The sequence below is a fragment of the Phocoena phocoena genome, chromosome 9, assembly GCF_963924675.1.
Source record: "Phocoena phocoena chromosome 9, mPhoPho1.1, whole genome shotgun sequence".
Lineage (NCBI taxonomy): Eukaryota > Metazoa > Chordata > Mammalia > Artiodactyla > Phocoenidae > Phocoena > Phocoena phocoena.
The window spans coordinates 18,410,517-18,428,682 of NC_089227.1; the positions used below are offsets into that span (position 1 = coordinate 18,410,517).

Below are 18,166 nucleotides of genomic sequence, written 5' to 3' on the forward strand. Positions count from 1 at the left end.
TGTTACCCTGCCTAGGAGAGAGAATTAATGTTTCATTTCAGAGAATGCCTGGAGTCAAAATGGAAAACTAACTTAGAAATGGATTCTTTCTTTTTTTCTCTCCAGCTGTCATATGTAAATTATAGTCTCTTTTAGGAAGTTCACAGGGAACCAGCATCAAAGAAGTGGAATTCAGCCAATCCCTCCAAGAAACTGAAATTTCAGGACATGCCTTTCGAAAGGCAAACACAGGCTGACTCCTGCCCACACACCATCAAGAGCCTAAGTGTATCTGAAAGCCATTGTCAAAACACGGAGTGAGGACACCCATGGTCAAGAACATCTTGTGACCTTATGGGCAAATCATTTAACCTCTCTGAGCCTCAGATTCCACATTTGTTAAATGGGCATAATAATAGCTCACACAGGTGTGGTGAGGGCGAATGAGATAATGGATGTGCAAGCACTTGTAGGCTATATGGTGCCATCCATATATTGGCTATTATTGCTTTTGACATGTCAGCCCACACAACCCCACTGTCACCCTTCCTCCCTTCCCCCAACACACACACACACACACACACACACACACACACACACACACTAATGTAGACTGAGCATTGTCTTTGTTTTCTAATGCCCCACACCCATCAATCTTCACCTCTTACTCTCCATTTCCACAACCAGAAAAATCTCCTACATGGACTTTCTGCATCTAACCTAGCCTTGCTTGACTCCATCCTGCTCACTGCTGAAGAAATAATCCTGTTAAAAACTCACTTTGATTATATATCTTTCCCCTATTCAAAAACTTTCAATGGTTTCCTATTGTCTGCAGAATAAAGCCCAAACTTCAAAGTAGCTGAAATGAAAAGCCATTGACAATCTGGCTCTCGGACCTAAATAACATCAATGAGAGGGCCACACGGAAATCAGAATGTAAGTGTTAGTGCTGATAAATGCTACGTCGGAGGACATGTGATTTGGCCACAAGCGTTTGCCAGCAATTTTTTCTTCCTCCTCCTTCAATCTTGACCTTGAGAAAGTCCATCTGAGGCTTGCCTTCCTCTCCGGGGTCATTTTAAGTGAACCTTCCCCAACTTTCTATGCATTCTAGCCTCCGCAAGTTTCCTGTACTCACTCACCTGTCCTGGAGCATGCTCTACCACGATATTTATAATAGTTTATTTTTTGAGAGTTCGCTTTCTTGATGGAAGTCAGAAACTCATAACCCACTGGCTGAACCTGACCCCTAGATGTATTTTTGATCCTCACAATGTTGGTCTGCACTGTGTTGAACAATGTACCAACTTATTGGACAACTGATATTATAAAAAATTCCATCTTATCTTGAGAAACTCAAAAAGCTAGCAACCAATCCTAGTCTCTCAGATTCAAATGGCTATGACTGACTTCTTGTAAAAGTTGTCTATATTGCTGTCTCCACCTCCTCAACTCTCTTCCCTAATTCACAGCTCATATTTTATTATTTCACAAAGATTGTTCTTGTCAGTGACACGTTACCCCTGTAATTTCCAAATCCAGTGGTCTCCTCTCTGCTTTGTCTTACCTGACCTTTCAGCAGCATTTGACACTTAATTACTCTTTGCTTCTTGAAATACTTTTTCCCCAGGACTTGGCTTCCATTATACCCCATGTCATGGGTTCCTCTTAGTCTTCTTTGTTGGCTCCTATCCTCTGCCCCACTTCTTTTTTTTTTTTTAAAGATGAGTTCAGTTTTGGGGCTTTCCTGATGGCGCAGTAGTTAAGAATCCGCCTGCCAATGCAGGGGACATGGGTTCGAGCCATGGTCCGGGAAGATCCCACACGCCGTGGAGCAACTAAGCCCGTGCGCCACAACTACTGAGCCTGTGCTCTACAGCCCGCGAGCCACAACTACTGAAACCCACGCGCCTAGAGCCCGTACTCCGCAACAGAAGAAGCCACTGCAATGAGAAGTCAATGCACCACAACGAAGAGTAGCCCCCGCTTGCCGCAACTAGAGAAAGCCTGTGTGCACCAACGAAGACCCAATGCAGCCAAAAATAAATCGTTAAAATGATACTTAAAAAAAAAAATTGACTTACAAAAACTAGTCTTTAAAAAAAAAGATGAGTTCAATTAAAAAAAAAAATTGTTTATTTATTTTTGGCTGCATCAGGTCTTAGTTGTGGCATGCAGGATCTTTCACTGTGGCACACAGGCTCTTCGTTGCAGCATGCAGGCTTCTCTCTAGCTGTGGCACATGGGCTCCAGAGCGTGTGGGCTCTCTAGTTGTGGCATGTGGGCTCTCCAGTTGTGGTGTGCAGGCTCAGTAGTTGCGGCACGCCGGCTTGGTTGCCCTGCAGCATGTGGGATCTTAGTTCCCCACCCAGGGATCAAACCCACGTCCCCTGCATTTGAAGGTGGATTCTTAACCACTGCACCACCAGGGAAGTCCCTCTGCCCCACTTCTAAAGTCAGCGTGGTTTGGGCTTGGTCAGGGTCCTCTTCTCTATTTGTACAATCTTCCTAAATGATCATATCCAGTCTCAGAGCTTTAAAAGTCATCTATTTGCCATGTCTACTAAATTTGTTTTGTTCTGTTTTGTTTTCTACCCTGGACTTCTCCTTAGGAGTCCACATGTCTACATCTAACTGCCTATCTAACTTGCCATCTCCTCTTGAATTTTTATAAGCATCTTGAACTTAAACATCACAGAAAAGAGTTTTTGGATTTCCATCTCCTAAACCTCTTCCTCCTCCCCTTCTTCCTATGTCAATGAATGGCACCACCATCTGCTCTCAGAGCAAAAAATCAGTAGCTGTCTTTCCTCATCTTCCACATTCAATCCATCAGCAAGTCTCCTATTCCCCCAACACATATCTGTACTAGATGCTGTGACGTGCCCCTCAGAGGGGACTAGGGGACTTATGCCCACAGCTGCTGGATGTGTTGCCAACTCACAGCCACTCTGCCCTCTCTGGAAATTGCCCTCACTTGAAGAGAGCCACCACATTCAAGGTCACACCCATTTCCTGGGGGTAAGCAAACCATGTACAGTGACTGATGCTTGAGGCCCGACTCCTAACACAGGATGACTCTGCTAAGGCCTTCACTGAGACTGCATCACAGCCCAACTTCTCCTTCTGCCCAACCTGCTCCCTTCCTTTCCCTTTTATTTCCCTGTCAAGAGTGTTGATGCTAAGAGCCCCGAATTATACACTTATTTCACCCTGATCTTTCTCAGAGTCAGCTTCCCAGGAAACCCAATCTGCAACATCATCCCCAATTTATCCACCTCTTTCCATCTTCACTGCCTCTTCTAGTTGAGGCCACCACCTTCTCTTACCTTGACTACTGCAGTAGCCTTCCCCCAATGTCCCTGCTTCTACTGTCTGTTTTCCGCACAACTGTCAAGTTATCTTTTAAAATATTCAATTTGTTTTATCTTATTTCATTAGATAATATTTGATACAAAAACGTGATATATATGTATGTTTTGAATCTTTAACAAAAGTGAAAAATGAATGCAAAAAGAACACAATGCAGAAAACAGTATGAATGTTATTCTCACTAGAGGTTCAAATCTGGTATAGCACAAGTTTTGTTTATACTATTTTGCATTTTTACAAACTTAAATCACTTTGGCTCATATACTTGCTATAAAGTGTTGGCAACAAAATTCTTCAGATTCACATTGTTTGGCCGCATTATTTCTAACAGATAAAGATTTACTTCCAGTTTAAGAGAAAATAATATTTACTGTTGGTGCATGATCAAGTATATTTTAAAGACTCAGTTAGTGCTTTCATCTAAAAACTTGTTTTTTCTTAAAATGCTGACATCTTCATTGAAATATATCTATATATATGCATGCATTCCACTCAATTAAGATCTGGAACTATTGAAATTGCCTGTATACCTTTCCTTGATTATAATCCCTCCCAACTCTCCAGAAGTAATCACAATCATGAGATTTGTTTTTATCATTTCTGTACTTACAACTTTATAGTTTTACCATATAGATATTTATCACTAAACAGTTTAGTTTTCCTTTGTTTTTGAGATTTATAAAAATGAAGCCATAGCGTATCTGCTGTTTTTTTCCCACTCAAAAGTATATATCTAATATAATATAATCATTTATGTTGATATTTGTAACTTGTGTTTATTCATTTCCACACTTATAGTAGTATTAATTCATCAACTTAATAAGTTAATTATCCACATAAATAAATCCACAATTTATTTATCTATTCTCTGTTGATAAATATTGGTATTTTCCATTCTTGTACATGCTTTTTGGTGCTTATGGGCAAGAATTTCTCAAGCGTTATACCTAGAAATAGAATTGATGAATTTCTTTAGTGTATGCAAATGCTCAATTTTACAAGATAATGCCAAATTATATTTTGAAGTGATTATACCAAATTTTACTTTTACTAACAGTATACGAAACCCTATTGCTATAAATCATACTAGTGCTTTAAATTTATGCCAATAAAATGGACATTATCATTGTGCAATTAACATTTTAAAATTACTAATGAAGTTGAGTATCTTTTCATATGTCTGCCATTTGTTTCCTTTTCTATTAAATTCCTATACATGTCTTTTGTTTGATTTTTCCTTTTTTTTTTTTGGCTTTTAGGAAATTGATTTTCAAGAGTTCTTATATATTCTGTATTGTTATCCTTTACCACTAATAAAGTTAACAAATATTTTCTCCCAGTTTGTGGCTTTTAGCTTTCTTTATGGAATATTTTCATGAACAGAAGTCTTTTAACCTAGTTGACTTTATTTCCTTTATGATTTCTGTGTTTTGTTCAATAAATCTTTCCCTTTTCTTAGGTTATATTTTCTTCTAAAAGTTAAATTTTTGCTTTTCACAGTTAAGTCCTTAATTCATACGGAGTAGATTTTTGTGTACAATGTAAGTAGGTATCTAATTTCTCTTTTTTTCCCCAAGTGGTTAACTATGAGGAACTGTGAAGGGTCTGAGATTTATCCTACTTACAAATGAATAAGCTAGCCTGCCACAGTCTCATTTATGCTGGCAGAACACACGAGACTCCTGGGTCACAGACGAAGGACGGGATCTATTACTCATAGCACAGCAAGCAGCGTGTTGGTTCCCCTTGCCGTGTTTCCAGACAGAGGGCTATGAGAAGAGGGCTGGGTGGTAGCTGCAGTCCAGTGGGTTATATTACAGGAGAGGACACTGAGCTTAGGGAACCTGCATCTTCTATAATGGGCAATGAGTCAGCCTGATCTTTGCCCCAGAGGGAGACATTATCTTTTTAGAGAACAATAAAAAAATCTACTCTCTTGCTCTGGAGGGAAACCCTGTCTCTATCCTCTCAGGCTGTTAGTATACAAAGAGTCTTGAAAAGATAGCTTGGAATAAAAGCAGTTAGTGTCTCTGCACACAAGACCTTCAGAAATACAAGAGGCTCATGTAGAATTGTCTCCCAACAACAACCAATTTGGGGAGAATCAGATCTTAATGCTAATGAGTTTTCCTATCAGTGAATATAGTATATCTCTATATTTAAAAATAATTTCTTTCAAGTCTTTCACTGAAGTTTTATTATTTTTTCCATAAAGGTTCTATACATATTTTGCTAGATGTATTCCTGGGTATCATGAGTTAATAATATATTTTTTTGAAGTTATGTTTTCTAATTGCTTGCTGTGTGACAGAGAAATATAACTTCTTAAAAAACTTTTTAAAACTTCTAAATTGTAAAGTAAAGCATAGAAACAGAACACTAAATGAAACAAATGTAGAGCTTAGTGGATAACTATAAGATGGATACACTGTAGCCACTATCCAGGTCAAGAAACAACTTTTCCTGTCATCTCAGAAGTCCCTCTATATACCCCATACAGTTCACAGTCCCCTCTCTTCCCCCTAGATAACCACTATCCTGTCTTTCATAGCAATCTCTCCCTTGCATTATTTTACGCTATAATTTAGTCTTGCCTGTTTTTTTTTTTTTTAAAAAAAACACCTTGTTATGTCTTTTAAGTCTCTTTTAATCTATGGATTCTCCCTCCATCCTTTGCTTTTCCCTACACTTCATCTGTTGCAAACTCAGTCTGTTTGACACAGAGTTCTACAGTGTGGATTTTGCTGGTTGCACACTCATGTTATAGTCCATTATGTTCCTGTGTCCTCTGGATTTCTTAGAAATTGGCAGCTTGATCCAGATGCTTCATCAGGCTCGGGTTTTATCCATTTATGTTTTTTTCAGGAAGTCTGGTTTTCACTCTTTTAAAAAAATATTAGCAGCCATTGATACTCAATATTTAGACTCATTAATTCATTGTCGGTTGCAAAAAGATGATATTCTATTTCTACCATTTTGCTTTCATGTATTACTTTGAATAATTGTATGAGATGCTTCCCTTTGCCTACTAGTTCGTTATCCATGGAACAGTTTATACAGAAAAGGCAGAAAAAAATGCTTGAGTTTTTCCCTTTTACTTCCCCAGTTTTCTTTTTTAGAAATGTGATGTTTATATTTTGATCTTAAATCTAGTCATTTAATTAATTTCTTATAGATTCTAATAATTTTTACCTGTATCTTTTATGAGAGTAATTATAATCATAAAATGATGATAGTTTCAGTTTTCCTTTCATATTCTTATCCCTTTTACTTCTATTTCTTGTTTTACTCTGCTGGCGAAGATTATGTAGTATCAACAAAGGTACTGATGGTGGGCTTATCTGTCTTGTTCTTTATTTTAAGGGACTACTTTTTACCTGTCATAATTCCAAGTAAAAGTATATTGTTTGATAGAAATTGTTTCTTAGGTAAAGGAAAATTGTCCTCATTCCTACTTTTGTAAAAATTCTTATTACCATCAGGTTTTAAGTTTTATCAAATGATTTTTTTTTGCATTTATCAGGCAATCATATGGTTTTTATCTTTTAGCCTCTTAATGTGGTGATTTAAATAGATATATTTTGTTTATTTATTTTTTGCAGTACGCGGGCCTCTTACTGCTGTGGCCTCTCCCGTCGTGGAGCACAGGCTCCGGACGTGCAGGCTCAGCGGCCATGGCTCACAGGCCCAGCTGCTGCACGGAATGTGGGATCCTCCCGGACCGGGGCACGAACCCATGCACCCTGCATCGGCAGGCAGACTCTCAACCACTGCGCCACCAGGGAAGCCCTAAATAGATACATTTTAGAATGCTGTTCCTGTTAGGATACAGAGGGGCCTGTAGTTTTCCTTTTTCAAACTGTCCTCAGAATGAGCTGTAGGACCATTGCTTCTTTCTGTTCTCTGGATAATTGTGTACTAGATTTAAATAATCTGTTAATTGAAAGTTTGATAGTTATTTTCTTCGTGGAATATTAACATTTAAAAAAATTGAGGTGTAGCACATAAGGAACGTTTTATTTTTAATTTTTCTGTGTCCTTATGTTTTTTTTTTTTTTTTTTTTGCGGTACGCGGGCCTCTCACTGTTGTGGCCACTCCCGTTGAGGAGCACAGGCTCCGGACACGCAGGCTCAGCGGCCATGGCTCACAGGCGGGATCTTCCCGGACCGGGGCACGAACCCATGTCGCCTGCATCGGCAGGCGGACTCTCAACCACTGCGCCACCAGGGAAGCCCTGTCCTTATGTTTTATATGTCTCTTGTAAACAGCATATTTATGGGTTTTTAAAAATCGAATCTCAAAATCTCTCTTTTAACTAATTTTAATCTACTTCTGTTTATTATGTTATCTAATTTGGTTTTATTTTTTTCTATCTTACATTGTGCATTTTATTTGTTCTGCTTTTTCTACTTTTTTGTTTTTTGGGGAGGGCCTTCTTTTGTACTTATTTAGTGTTTTTTTCTTTCTTATTCCACTTCCCCTCATTGTTTTGAAACTATATCTTATACCGTTTACTTAAATTTTTATCACTTATTTTTTTAACTTTCTAAAAACAGCACAGAGAATACTATATAGTGTATCCATTTTAGAGTTATATTACCTGAGATTGAACCCAGCTCTTTGCTTTCTAGCTGTGTGACCTTGGGTAAATTATTTAAACTCTGTGCCACTTTTATCTGTAAACTGAGGATAACTATAGTATGTAACTCAGAAGGTTGTTACGAGGGTTAAGTGAGTTATTACATATGTCTAGTACACTATAAACAATCAGTTGTGAGCTATTATTCATCTATATCTCAACTCTCTTCCCAATTCATACACATTTCTTAAACTCTGATTATCTCATCCTAATTTACATGTTATTGTTACCCAGTATTTTAGTTCTTTTTTTAATTCCACAAATTAATGTTTTATTATTAATTTGTACAATGTTTGTTTAGATTTATTCACACGTCCCAAAGTCTTTGCCCTCTATTCCTTTTTTTTTTTTTTTTTTTTTTTGGTACGTGGGGCCTCTCACTGTTGTGGCCTCTCCCGTTGTGGAGCACAGGCTCCGGACGCACAGGCTCAGCGGCCATGGCTCATGGGCCCAGCCGCTCCGTGGCACGTGGGATCCTCCTGGACCAGGGCACGAACCCATGTCCCCTGCATCAGCAGGCAGACTCTCAACCACTGCGCCACCAGGGAAGCCCTCTATTCCTTCTTGAATCTCAAACCTTACTTCTTCTTTTAAAAATTAATTAATTAATTACTTTTATTTATTTATTTTTGGCTACATTGGGTCTTTGTTGCTGCACACAGGCTTTCTCTAGTTGCGGCGAGCGGGGGCTACTCTTCATTGCAGTGCGCAGGCTGCTCACTGCAGTGGCTTCTCTTGTTGTGGAGCACAGGCTCTAGGAATGCGGGCTTCAGTAGTTGTGGCTCACGGGCTCAGTTGTTGTGGCTCGCAGGCTCTAGAGCGCAGGCTCAACAGTTGTAGAGCACAGGCTTAGTTGCTCCGCGGAATATGGGATCTTCCCATACCAGGGCTCAAACCCATGTCCCCTGTATTGGCAGGCAGATTCTTAACCACTGCACCACCAGGGAAGTCTCTCAAACCATACTTCTTGACTCATTTTCAGAAATTTTATCTGTTTTGGTCTATTGCTAGTAAATCCCCTTAGGTTTCATTTATCTGAAAATGATTGTATTCCATCTTTGGTCTTAAAAAGAGTTTTGCCATATAATATTGTACATCAACTATAATTTTTTAAAAAACTGTTAATTAGAAAAATGAGTTTTGCTGAAACACAGTTTCAGACTGACAATTATTTTACTTCAGCACTTCGAATATATTATGCTAATGTCTCTGGTATTTATTTTCAGTCTAGAAATTGTTCTTTTGTAGGTGGTATACATTTCTCTTTGGTTACTTTTATGGTAGTTCCTCTAACTTTGGACTACACTTTTACTGTCATGCTTGAATTTACTTTTCATTTATCTTGCTTGATATCTATCATACTTCCTATATGTGTGGATTCATATCTTTCATCATTTATGGCAAATTTTCAAACAATTTCTATTCACATATTGTCTTTCCATTATTTTATTTCTCCTAGTGGAACTCTGATTAGACACATATATCTTCCCTGATGCTTAGCCTCTTTTTATTTTCCAACCCCTTGGCTTTCTGTATTTCATTCTGGGAAACTTCTTTAGATTTGTCTTCTAGTTCACAACTTTCCTCTTCAATTACACCTAATTTATATTTAATTTACAAATCCTATTTTAAATTTCAGGGATCATATTTTTCAATTCTAAGCATTTTGCTTCAAATCTATCTGGTTGTATCTAATGGATTCTTTACATTTTTTTATTTTTTAGAAATCACCTTTATTTCTTTTACATATAAAACATGATTATATATATTCTCTATATAGTAATTCCAATATCTAAAATCTCTGGGGCAATAAATCTGTTAATTATTTCTGATGATTCTGTCTCATGGTTTGTGTGTTTAGTAATTTTAATATTGTGAGCACTTACTTTGTTGAACATAATTGGTGAGATCTGTGTGCCTGAGATCTGCCAGCTACCAGTGCTCTAGCAAGTTCTTTGATTTCTTGGTTTGGAGTTTCTTTGATCATAAGGAGAGTGTAAGATTGAATTCCAGACTAGAGGGGGCCAGTTTCATGGGTTAAAAATTTCAGAGGGTGACTATTCCTCTTTTTCTTTTTCACCCTATCTAGAATCAGTGTGGAGACAGACTTCTTGATAAGCTTCTTTGGTTTGCTAGCATGAATATTCTTCCTAGGCCACCCCTGTCTAAGGTTATGGCCATCTTCAAGTGTCCTGGTGTCTAGGGTGAGATTCTCAAATTTAGCCCATCTACTTGCAGTGGCCCAAGGCTTAGCCTCCTCCCATTCCCTACTCTGATATATGGATTTTGCATTTGCTTACAGTGCATGCTACTTTTTACTCTTTTTCTTTTTTATGACTTTGGGATTTCTCTTACTTCCTTGCAAGCCAAGCTGTCTATTAAAAATAAGCTCATTGTAACAAAAATAAACAAATGGGACGTAATTAAAATTAAAAGTTTTTGCACAACAAAGGAAACCATAAACAAAACAGAAAGACAACCTATGGAATGGGAGAAAATACTTGCAAATGAAGCAACCCACAGGGATTAATCTCCCAAACATACAAATAGCTCATGCAGCTCAATATCAAAACAGCAAACAACCCGATCAAAAAATGGGTGGAAGGACTAAATAGACATTTCTCCAAAGAAGACATACAGGTGGCCAACAGGCACATGAAAAGATGCTCAACATTGCTAATTATTAGCGAAATACAAATCAAAACTACAATGAGGTATCACCTCACACCGGTCAGAATGGCCATCATCAAGAAGTCTACAAGCAATAAATGCTGGAGAGGGTGTGGAGAAAAGGGAACCCTCTTGCACTGTTGGTGGGAATGTAAACTGGTACAGCCACTATGGAGAAGAGTATGGAGGTTCGTTAAAAAACTAAAAATAGGGGCTTCCCTTGTGGTGCAGTGGTTGAGAGTCCGCCTGCTGATGCAGGGGACACAGGTTCATGCCCCGGTGCGGGAAGATCCCACATGCCGTGGAGCGGCTGCTACTGTGAGCCATGGCCGCTGAGCCTGCACGTCTGGAGCCTGTGCTCCACAATGGGAGAGGCCACAACAGTGGGAGGCCCACATACCGCAAAAAAAAAAAAAAAAAAAGAAAACTAAAAATAGAGCTACCACTTGATCCAGCAATTGCACTGCTGGGCATATATCTGGAGAAGACAATAATTCAAAAAGATACATACACCCCAATGTTCATTGCAGCACTATTTACAATAGCCAAGACATGGAAGCAACCTAAATGTCCACTGACAGATGAATGGATAAAGAAGATGTGGTACATATATACAATGGAATATTACTCAGCCATAAAAAAATGAAATAATGCCATTTGTGGCAACATGGTTAGACCTAGAGATTACTGTACTAAGTGAAGTAAATCACACAGAGAAAGGCAAATGTCATATGATATCACTTATATGTGGAATCTAAAAAAAAATGATACAAATGAACTTGTTTACAAAACAGAAACAGACTCACAGACTTAGAAAACAAACTTATGGTTACCAAAGGGGAAAGTGGGGGGAGGGATAAACTAGGAGGTTGGGATTAACATACATACCCTACTATATATAAAATAATCAACAAGCACCTACTATATAGCACAGGGAACTCTACTCAATACTCTGCAATAAGCTATACGGGAAAAGAATCTGAAAAAGAATAGATATGTGAATATGTGTAACTAAATCACTTTGCTGTACACCCGAAACACAACATTGTAAATCAACTATACTCCAATACAAAATAAAAAATTTTTAAAAATTAAAATAAGCTCATTGTAATTTATCCAAGACCTGGTAGAATAGTGTGAGGAAGGCTTTTTAGAGTACCTAGGTCATACTGCTAGAAGCAGAAGCCAAGAGTAATCTTTTAAAAATGTAAGATGGTCTCCATCTCTCTCCTATTAAGACCCTCTATGGCTTTCTCTAACACTTAAAAAATGTACCATCCATTCTGGCCTACCAAACCGGAAGCTGGTTCCTGGCACAGCTCACATCCCCTTCCCTGCCACCTTGCTGTTCCTCATGAGTAGTGACCTTATTCCTGCCTTAGAGCCATTACACTAGTGGCTCCCCCTGGCTGGCTTGTTCTTATCATTCAGGTCTCACTTTAAATGCCACCTTTTCAGAGCAGTCTTCCTTGATTCACCTCCCAACTTCTGCATCTCGTCACCATGTTTTAATTCCCTCTAGGGTACCTATTATCATTAACTGACATTTTCCCGATTATTATCTTTTCCTACTAGAACATGAGACCTACAAGAGCAGGGACCTTGTTTGTCTGGTTTACCACTATCCTCCCAGGGTTCAGAACAGTTCCTGACACACAGCAGCGACTCAGTGCATATTTGGTGAATGACTAGAGCTGAGTATTGGCAACATCATCTCTTTAGACAAGACGTAGGCTCTCCAGTGCTCCACAGTGCCCACTACTTCCTATTATCTCCCCACCCCAGCTTGCTTTGCTCTGGTAATTTACTTATCTCCCTGGCTCCGGAAGGTATTGAGTTTTCAGTCCTTACCCATAAATGTTACTCTAATTATCTTCGACATTTTGAGAGCAGAGGCTGTGTTTCAAGTTTCTTTTCTTCTTCAATGTCTTGCCTATAGTAGGAGGGAAGGAATTAAAATTCTTTGAATATCTCCTACAAGTCAAGTACCAGCACAGCACTATACCTTCATTTATAGCCTCACAACAACACTATGGGGCCCAGGCATTACTGTTTGTATTCATTTAATAGGTGAGGTTAGAGCTGTTTAGGGTCACACAGTAAATGAAGGATCTGGCATTGGGACCTACCCAGACAACACATACTCAATATGAACTACTGTGAAAGGGCTGCTCATGTCTGAGGAACAGGTGGCTGTTTTCAATATGCAAAAGTCGAGATGGAGCAATTAATTGGATGTTTCAGAATATTTCATGTCAGGTTTTACTTAACAGTCTGGCTATTCATTTATCACTTTCATTCCACTGAGTCTATAAAGATTTAGCTTGAGGTGTATCTATACTTGGCGAGAAGAGGCTTTGAAGATGTTAATCGTGCTTTCCACATGGTGAGGGTCCTGCACATCCAATATGTGTCTGCTGTTGACAGATATTATGCAATCTGACAGGAAGGAGATTTTTCCGAAGACAGTTATTTCAGTCAAATTATCACCTGTCACTGGATCACTGGACAAAGACAGATGCCGAATGTACCAAATGTGTGCCACACCACCAAACAATCTTTTAAATAACAAAATCTTATTTTTATTTTTTACAGAAATTCAGATATTCCAACAAATTTCTTTATATCCTGGACCTTAAAAAAATTACACACAACTTTTGGACGCAATACAACAGAACAGAATGAGAAAGGGAGTCACTTTTTTTAAAAAAGATAAAAACATACTTCGTATACTTAACATTTAGTGATTTACATGTGTATTACCTATGTACAAATGGTACATTGTCAATGACTCAACTTCAGAGCACTATGGTATGCTAAATTACACTTAGGTTGTATGGAAAAAATTTCTTAAAAACATTTGCATGTGGGTAGGAAGCACTTTTTCATTTTCATAAACACCACTATTAGTGTTGTAGGACTCCCAGTGGAATCTGTAATTTACATTGATTAGAGAAAGCCAATACCTTCTATTTTCATTATAGATAAAATAGAGAGGTACCTCCCTTTAAATCAAAAATGAATTCTTGAAAAGTTGTGTGTAATTGAATTTAGTAAGCGGGGTGTTTTGAATGCAGTGGGAGAGTTAATATTTAAAGCAACAAATAACTCCCAGAACGGCTAATACTTTAGAGGTAATAAGTATTCCCCTAATTTGGTTCTTTAGAAAATCCATATCTTTGTGAGTTGAGTTTCACATATTTGACTGTATCTGTAATATACTTTTTAGCCGTTTGAAACATAATCTCATTTATGGTGAAAAGATGTAGTACCAGAAACATTTGGCAAAACTAGGAGTGTGGTCCTAATAGAGACAGGGTAAGAGAAAACAACCATGATCTGTATCTTGCTTGATTCTTCTTGTATTATGCTCTGTCTGCTCTTCCAGTGATATATGCTAATTGGATCTTAATTTCGAGTCTAAAAATGAAGGCATTCTACATGTTCATGTTTTCTGCTCAGGTATAGCACATGGTTTGGCTTACACTGATTACCCCACACATACATTTTAGCTTGTTTTCATTCTCAAGCAATTGGCTACTTCAATATTAAATATTTTTCTGTTGTTGCATATTGGCAGGATATGCGGTGAGGGTGGTGGTGGGGGAAGCCTGGGAGCAAAACATTGCTGAAGACAACTGATCATTTCTCACTACTTCTAAATGCCAACCAACTAAAAAAAAATTGAGTTTTCTTGAAACCAACATTAGTAAACAAAAAGCAACTTACTCCTATCAAGTTTCCTATCAAGTTTCTTCTGTATAAGTTTATATTCATTTATTTCTAAGGCTATTAAATTATTATTTATTTTGTTAGTACCACTCACTATCATTTAGAAATGGGTTTAATGGAATGGTGTTTTTTTAAGATAAAAATGAGTGCCTGTCAGTAAGGGAAAGAACGGATATGGATTTCTGATGTTATGTATGGCAAAGAAATAGAAAAAAAAGAAGGTATTTTAGATGCTATTTATAAAGTATATTAAATTCCTATGCATATATTAGGGAGAAATAGAAAAAGTGTTTATTTGATAGCAGCCTATACATTATACGTGAGCATCCAAGGTGAAAATGAGCTTTCTATATTTTTCAGAGTTCCTTGATGCTGTTTCCTGAAAGAGAGGGAAATCTATGTTGCTCGGGAAACTATGATGTAAAGATGTACTTCCTGTAATATACAGCTTGATGGAGTAATAGTATATGTCAGAAACACTTTCTCAGTAATAACACGTACAGACAGATTAAACTGAACACAGAATTGGTAAAAAGTTTGAAGCGTTACATCTCTTAACCGAGTGGTTTTAACTAATTACACAGTGACATAAATGAACGGCAGACATGGGAACCAAAGGTCATGGCTCCTATGAAAACATTCACAGGCATTTTCCAAGATGCTTCCTCCATAACTGATGCTTGATCAGCTTCTTGGCTATTGAAATAGGAATAATTTAGGATGGACTGCCTTTTTTAAAATAATCTTTAAAGATTAAAGCTTTCTGTTTTCTGTTTGATTAAAAAAGGACAGTTTACAAACTTCGGTACATATATATTTTACATGTTAATTCTAGCACATTTATATTCCTTTTCCTTAAAATATTTCCTGAATGTGATTTCTCATGAATATTATCTGCTCTTATTCAATGATAGTTTCCAATGAGCTGGTGTTTAATCCGTGATCACATCTCCTTCCAGAAAATCACTCCCATCTCTGCCGATCTAGATTTAGAAGGTGCTTTGACAGTGGACGCTTCACTCTCGCCCATATCCATCTTGGTACTCTGATCTCTCCCAAGCGTCTTCCTTCTCGATGTTGATGTACAAAAGCTGTTATTCAATTTGTTTAGCTGTTATTTGATTTGTTTTGTGCTCATTCTAGAGAATATTGGCTTAGCAGAACTGCAGAAGGGGGTACGGGGTGGGGAAGAGAAAGACAAAAGAGAGAAAGAAGAAATGCATCATTTTCTGTCCTCAAGATTTTTGTGCATATTTGTCACGGAAAAACCACACCAACAAATGGTTCAAATGCACTTTAGATTTGTTATCAAAAAAGACTTGAAAAGTTTGCGGTTTCTGGTCCATTAAACAAACAGCACAGTCTTCCTGGTGAGGGGATCCCTTAATAACCCAGACATGCATATTCCCTATGTGTGGGTGAAGATTACAGGCTGCTTTGAAAGAGCAAGGAAGAATGCAAAATGATCCCAAGCATCACTGATTTTTCTGCCTGGCATAGAAAATGTCTCCTTGAGGATTTTCCTTTTCCTTCCAAGTTTTACTTTCTTATCCAATCAACATTATTAACAGCTACAAAAGGAATGATTATAAAGATGAATCATCCATGATCCAATCACCTTGAGACACGAACGGTTTTCTTCCCATGTCTCTTTCTATTTCTTATCTAAAATGTGCACTTATTTGGTACAGTAGGAATCACAGTACAGATGACATTTTTAACATTATATTAAAAACGTATTTCCTGCGTTTCCACTCTGCATCATCAGCATCGGTTTCTCATGACTGCGTAATATTCCATTCCGTCTCATTCCTCTCCAGTCCACGCTCAATATTACATTCTCAATGATTTCACAAATGTCAGATATGTAGGTTGGTTTCTGTTTCTTTTGTTATTATTATCAATAATGAATATCTTTGCATATAAAACTATTTGTTCTCTTAAATTCTTTCTTTAGGACAAATGCTCAGGGGATGGCTGCTTTTTCTTTTCTCCAACATATTAGGGACTGTGCCTATATTGATAGAGACCACAAACAGTATGATCGACTCCATTCTTTGTATGATTTTTATAGACTTTGGCACTGTTGACCAGGGCTTAAGGGCATGTTATATATTGTGAAGATGGATCAGTGCACCTAGTTGGCCAGATTGGGGCTGAAAGAAAAAAAGCCTGTTGGGTTTTACATCACAGAGCACTTAGAAACACATATTATAATGAAACAATTGGCCCATTACTCAGTTTTAGTCCTCGTTTCACATCTCAAGATAAGATTATGCTTTTTGAATAAGTGCTAGGGAAACCTCTGAAAGATTCTGTCGTTGTTTCTAGAATTTAGCCCCTTGTTGTTTTCCAACATGCTTTAAAAAATTTTAATGCACTTTATGATTTTTAACGAACTTCTCTCAGTGAGAGAAGTTGCTTTAACGTACCCAGACTACACAGGGGATAATTGAAATATGATCATGTCATAATGATGACTAGTCTGTAATGATTCTTTGAGCTTGAATCATGCAGGCAGGGTGATTTCTTCAGATAAGCAACACAAGCAAGCCATTCATGGATTTTACATAGCGCTACAGGCACTTCTGAACTTGGTGTGGTCTCTGTTGCTGTGTCATGGAGGGGCTCTTGCTTGATGGTACCCAAAGTTGGGCTTGTGGGTCCATGATTCCACTACTCCAGCATAATTCACTCACTCTGCATAATTTTCTATTTAAAATCCACAAAGCTGCATGCCTGGGTTTTCGAGTAAGATTTGTGAAAGGTGCTAGTGGGGGAGGGGAGGAGGAGTGGGGTTGTAAGTGTAGGAAGGAGAACAGGGAAATGGGTGATGAAAAGTGGCCGTGTGTGTGGAAGAGAAGGTAGTCCCGGGAAGTGTACTTCTCAGGACTATACGTGTGTGATGTAGGGCAAGAGGGAGGCGAGAGGGAGTCCCCATTGTCTTAGGTTTGCAAATGAATATACCCCTGACTTCACGATAGAAAAGCCTGACGTGGTGTGAACCATTTGTTAGCATCTCGGAAACGGAGACTCCCGCTTTCTCTTTCCGCAGCTCTAAGCTGCCTGATTTGGCTTTATAACATCCCACTGGGCTGGGAAGAGAGCAAACAGGGGTGGAAGGGCTTTAGATCAGGGCTTTAGTTCTGACACACAAGCCTGGGGAGAAGGGAGCTTCCTACAGGGTAGGTACCTCCCTGGGAAGATCCTGAGCCTTCTTGTAGGAAGGGAACCTCTGTGGCCAGTCTCACAGGGTTTCCGGTTTACGGTCCACCATCTGGGCCCATGGCGGAGGGGCAGACAAGGACAAGTCATTCATCACCAACCCTTCCTGGATCTGCTTTGGTCTTGGGTCACGGGTAGCCTCCGTGTAGCCAAATGCCTCACTGGATCCCTCGCTGTAATCTCACCGTCGATTACTCAGCCCTTCCTTCTTAAAGTTCTCTTCTTTGTTGACCACTGTCCACATTGGGACTATACTCCCCACCCCCAGTACTAACCTTGGGTGGGGAGGTGAGGAGTGAATGGGAAAAGAGAGAGTGAAGCCTGCAAGCCAGGCCTGGACTAGGGAAGGCAAGTGGGGCTCCTCGGGTACGAGATTTAAGGAGGCGCTCACTCTCAGGGTCGTGCAAATGCAGGGCGAGGGCCTCCTTAAATTTTGCATGCCAGGCTCCTCATTTGCCTCACCCTAGTCCCAGTCCTGCTGTGAGCACAGGCTGCACTGTCAGGAGGCCTCCTGGGAAAGCTGGCTGGACTGGGGTTACTCAGAC

At 38.8% G+C, this 18,166-nt stretch overlaps 1 protein-coding gene across 1 annotated transcript in view; it reads right to left on the minus strand.

The window, feature by feature from the left end:
- Window positions 1–15,245: 15,245 nt before the first annotated feature.
- LHFPL3 (LHFPL tetraspan subfamily member 3) overlaps window positions 15,246–18,166 on the minus strand; it is a 529,850-nt gene continuing 526,929 nt past the window's right edge. The window contains exon 3 of the mRNA XM_065884149.1: window positions 15,246–15,559. Coding sequence (XP_065740221.1) covers window positions 15,531–15,559 — 29 coding nt within the window. The 3' untranslated portion in view covers window positions 15,246–15,530. The remainder of the gene's footprint in view (window positions 15,560–18,166) is intronic.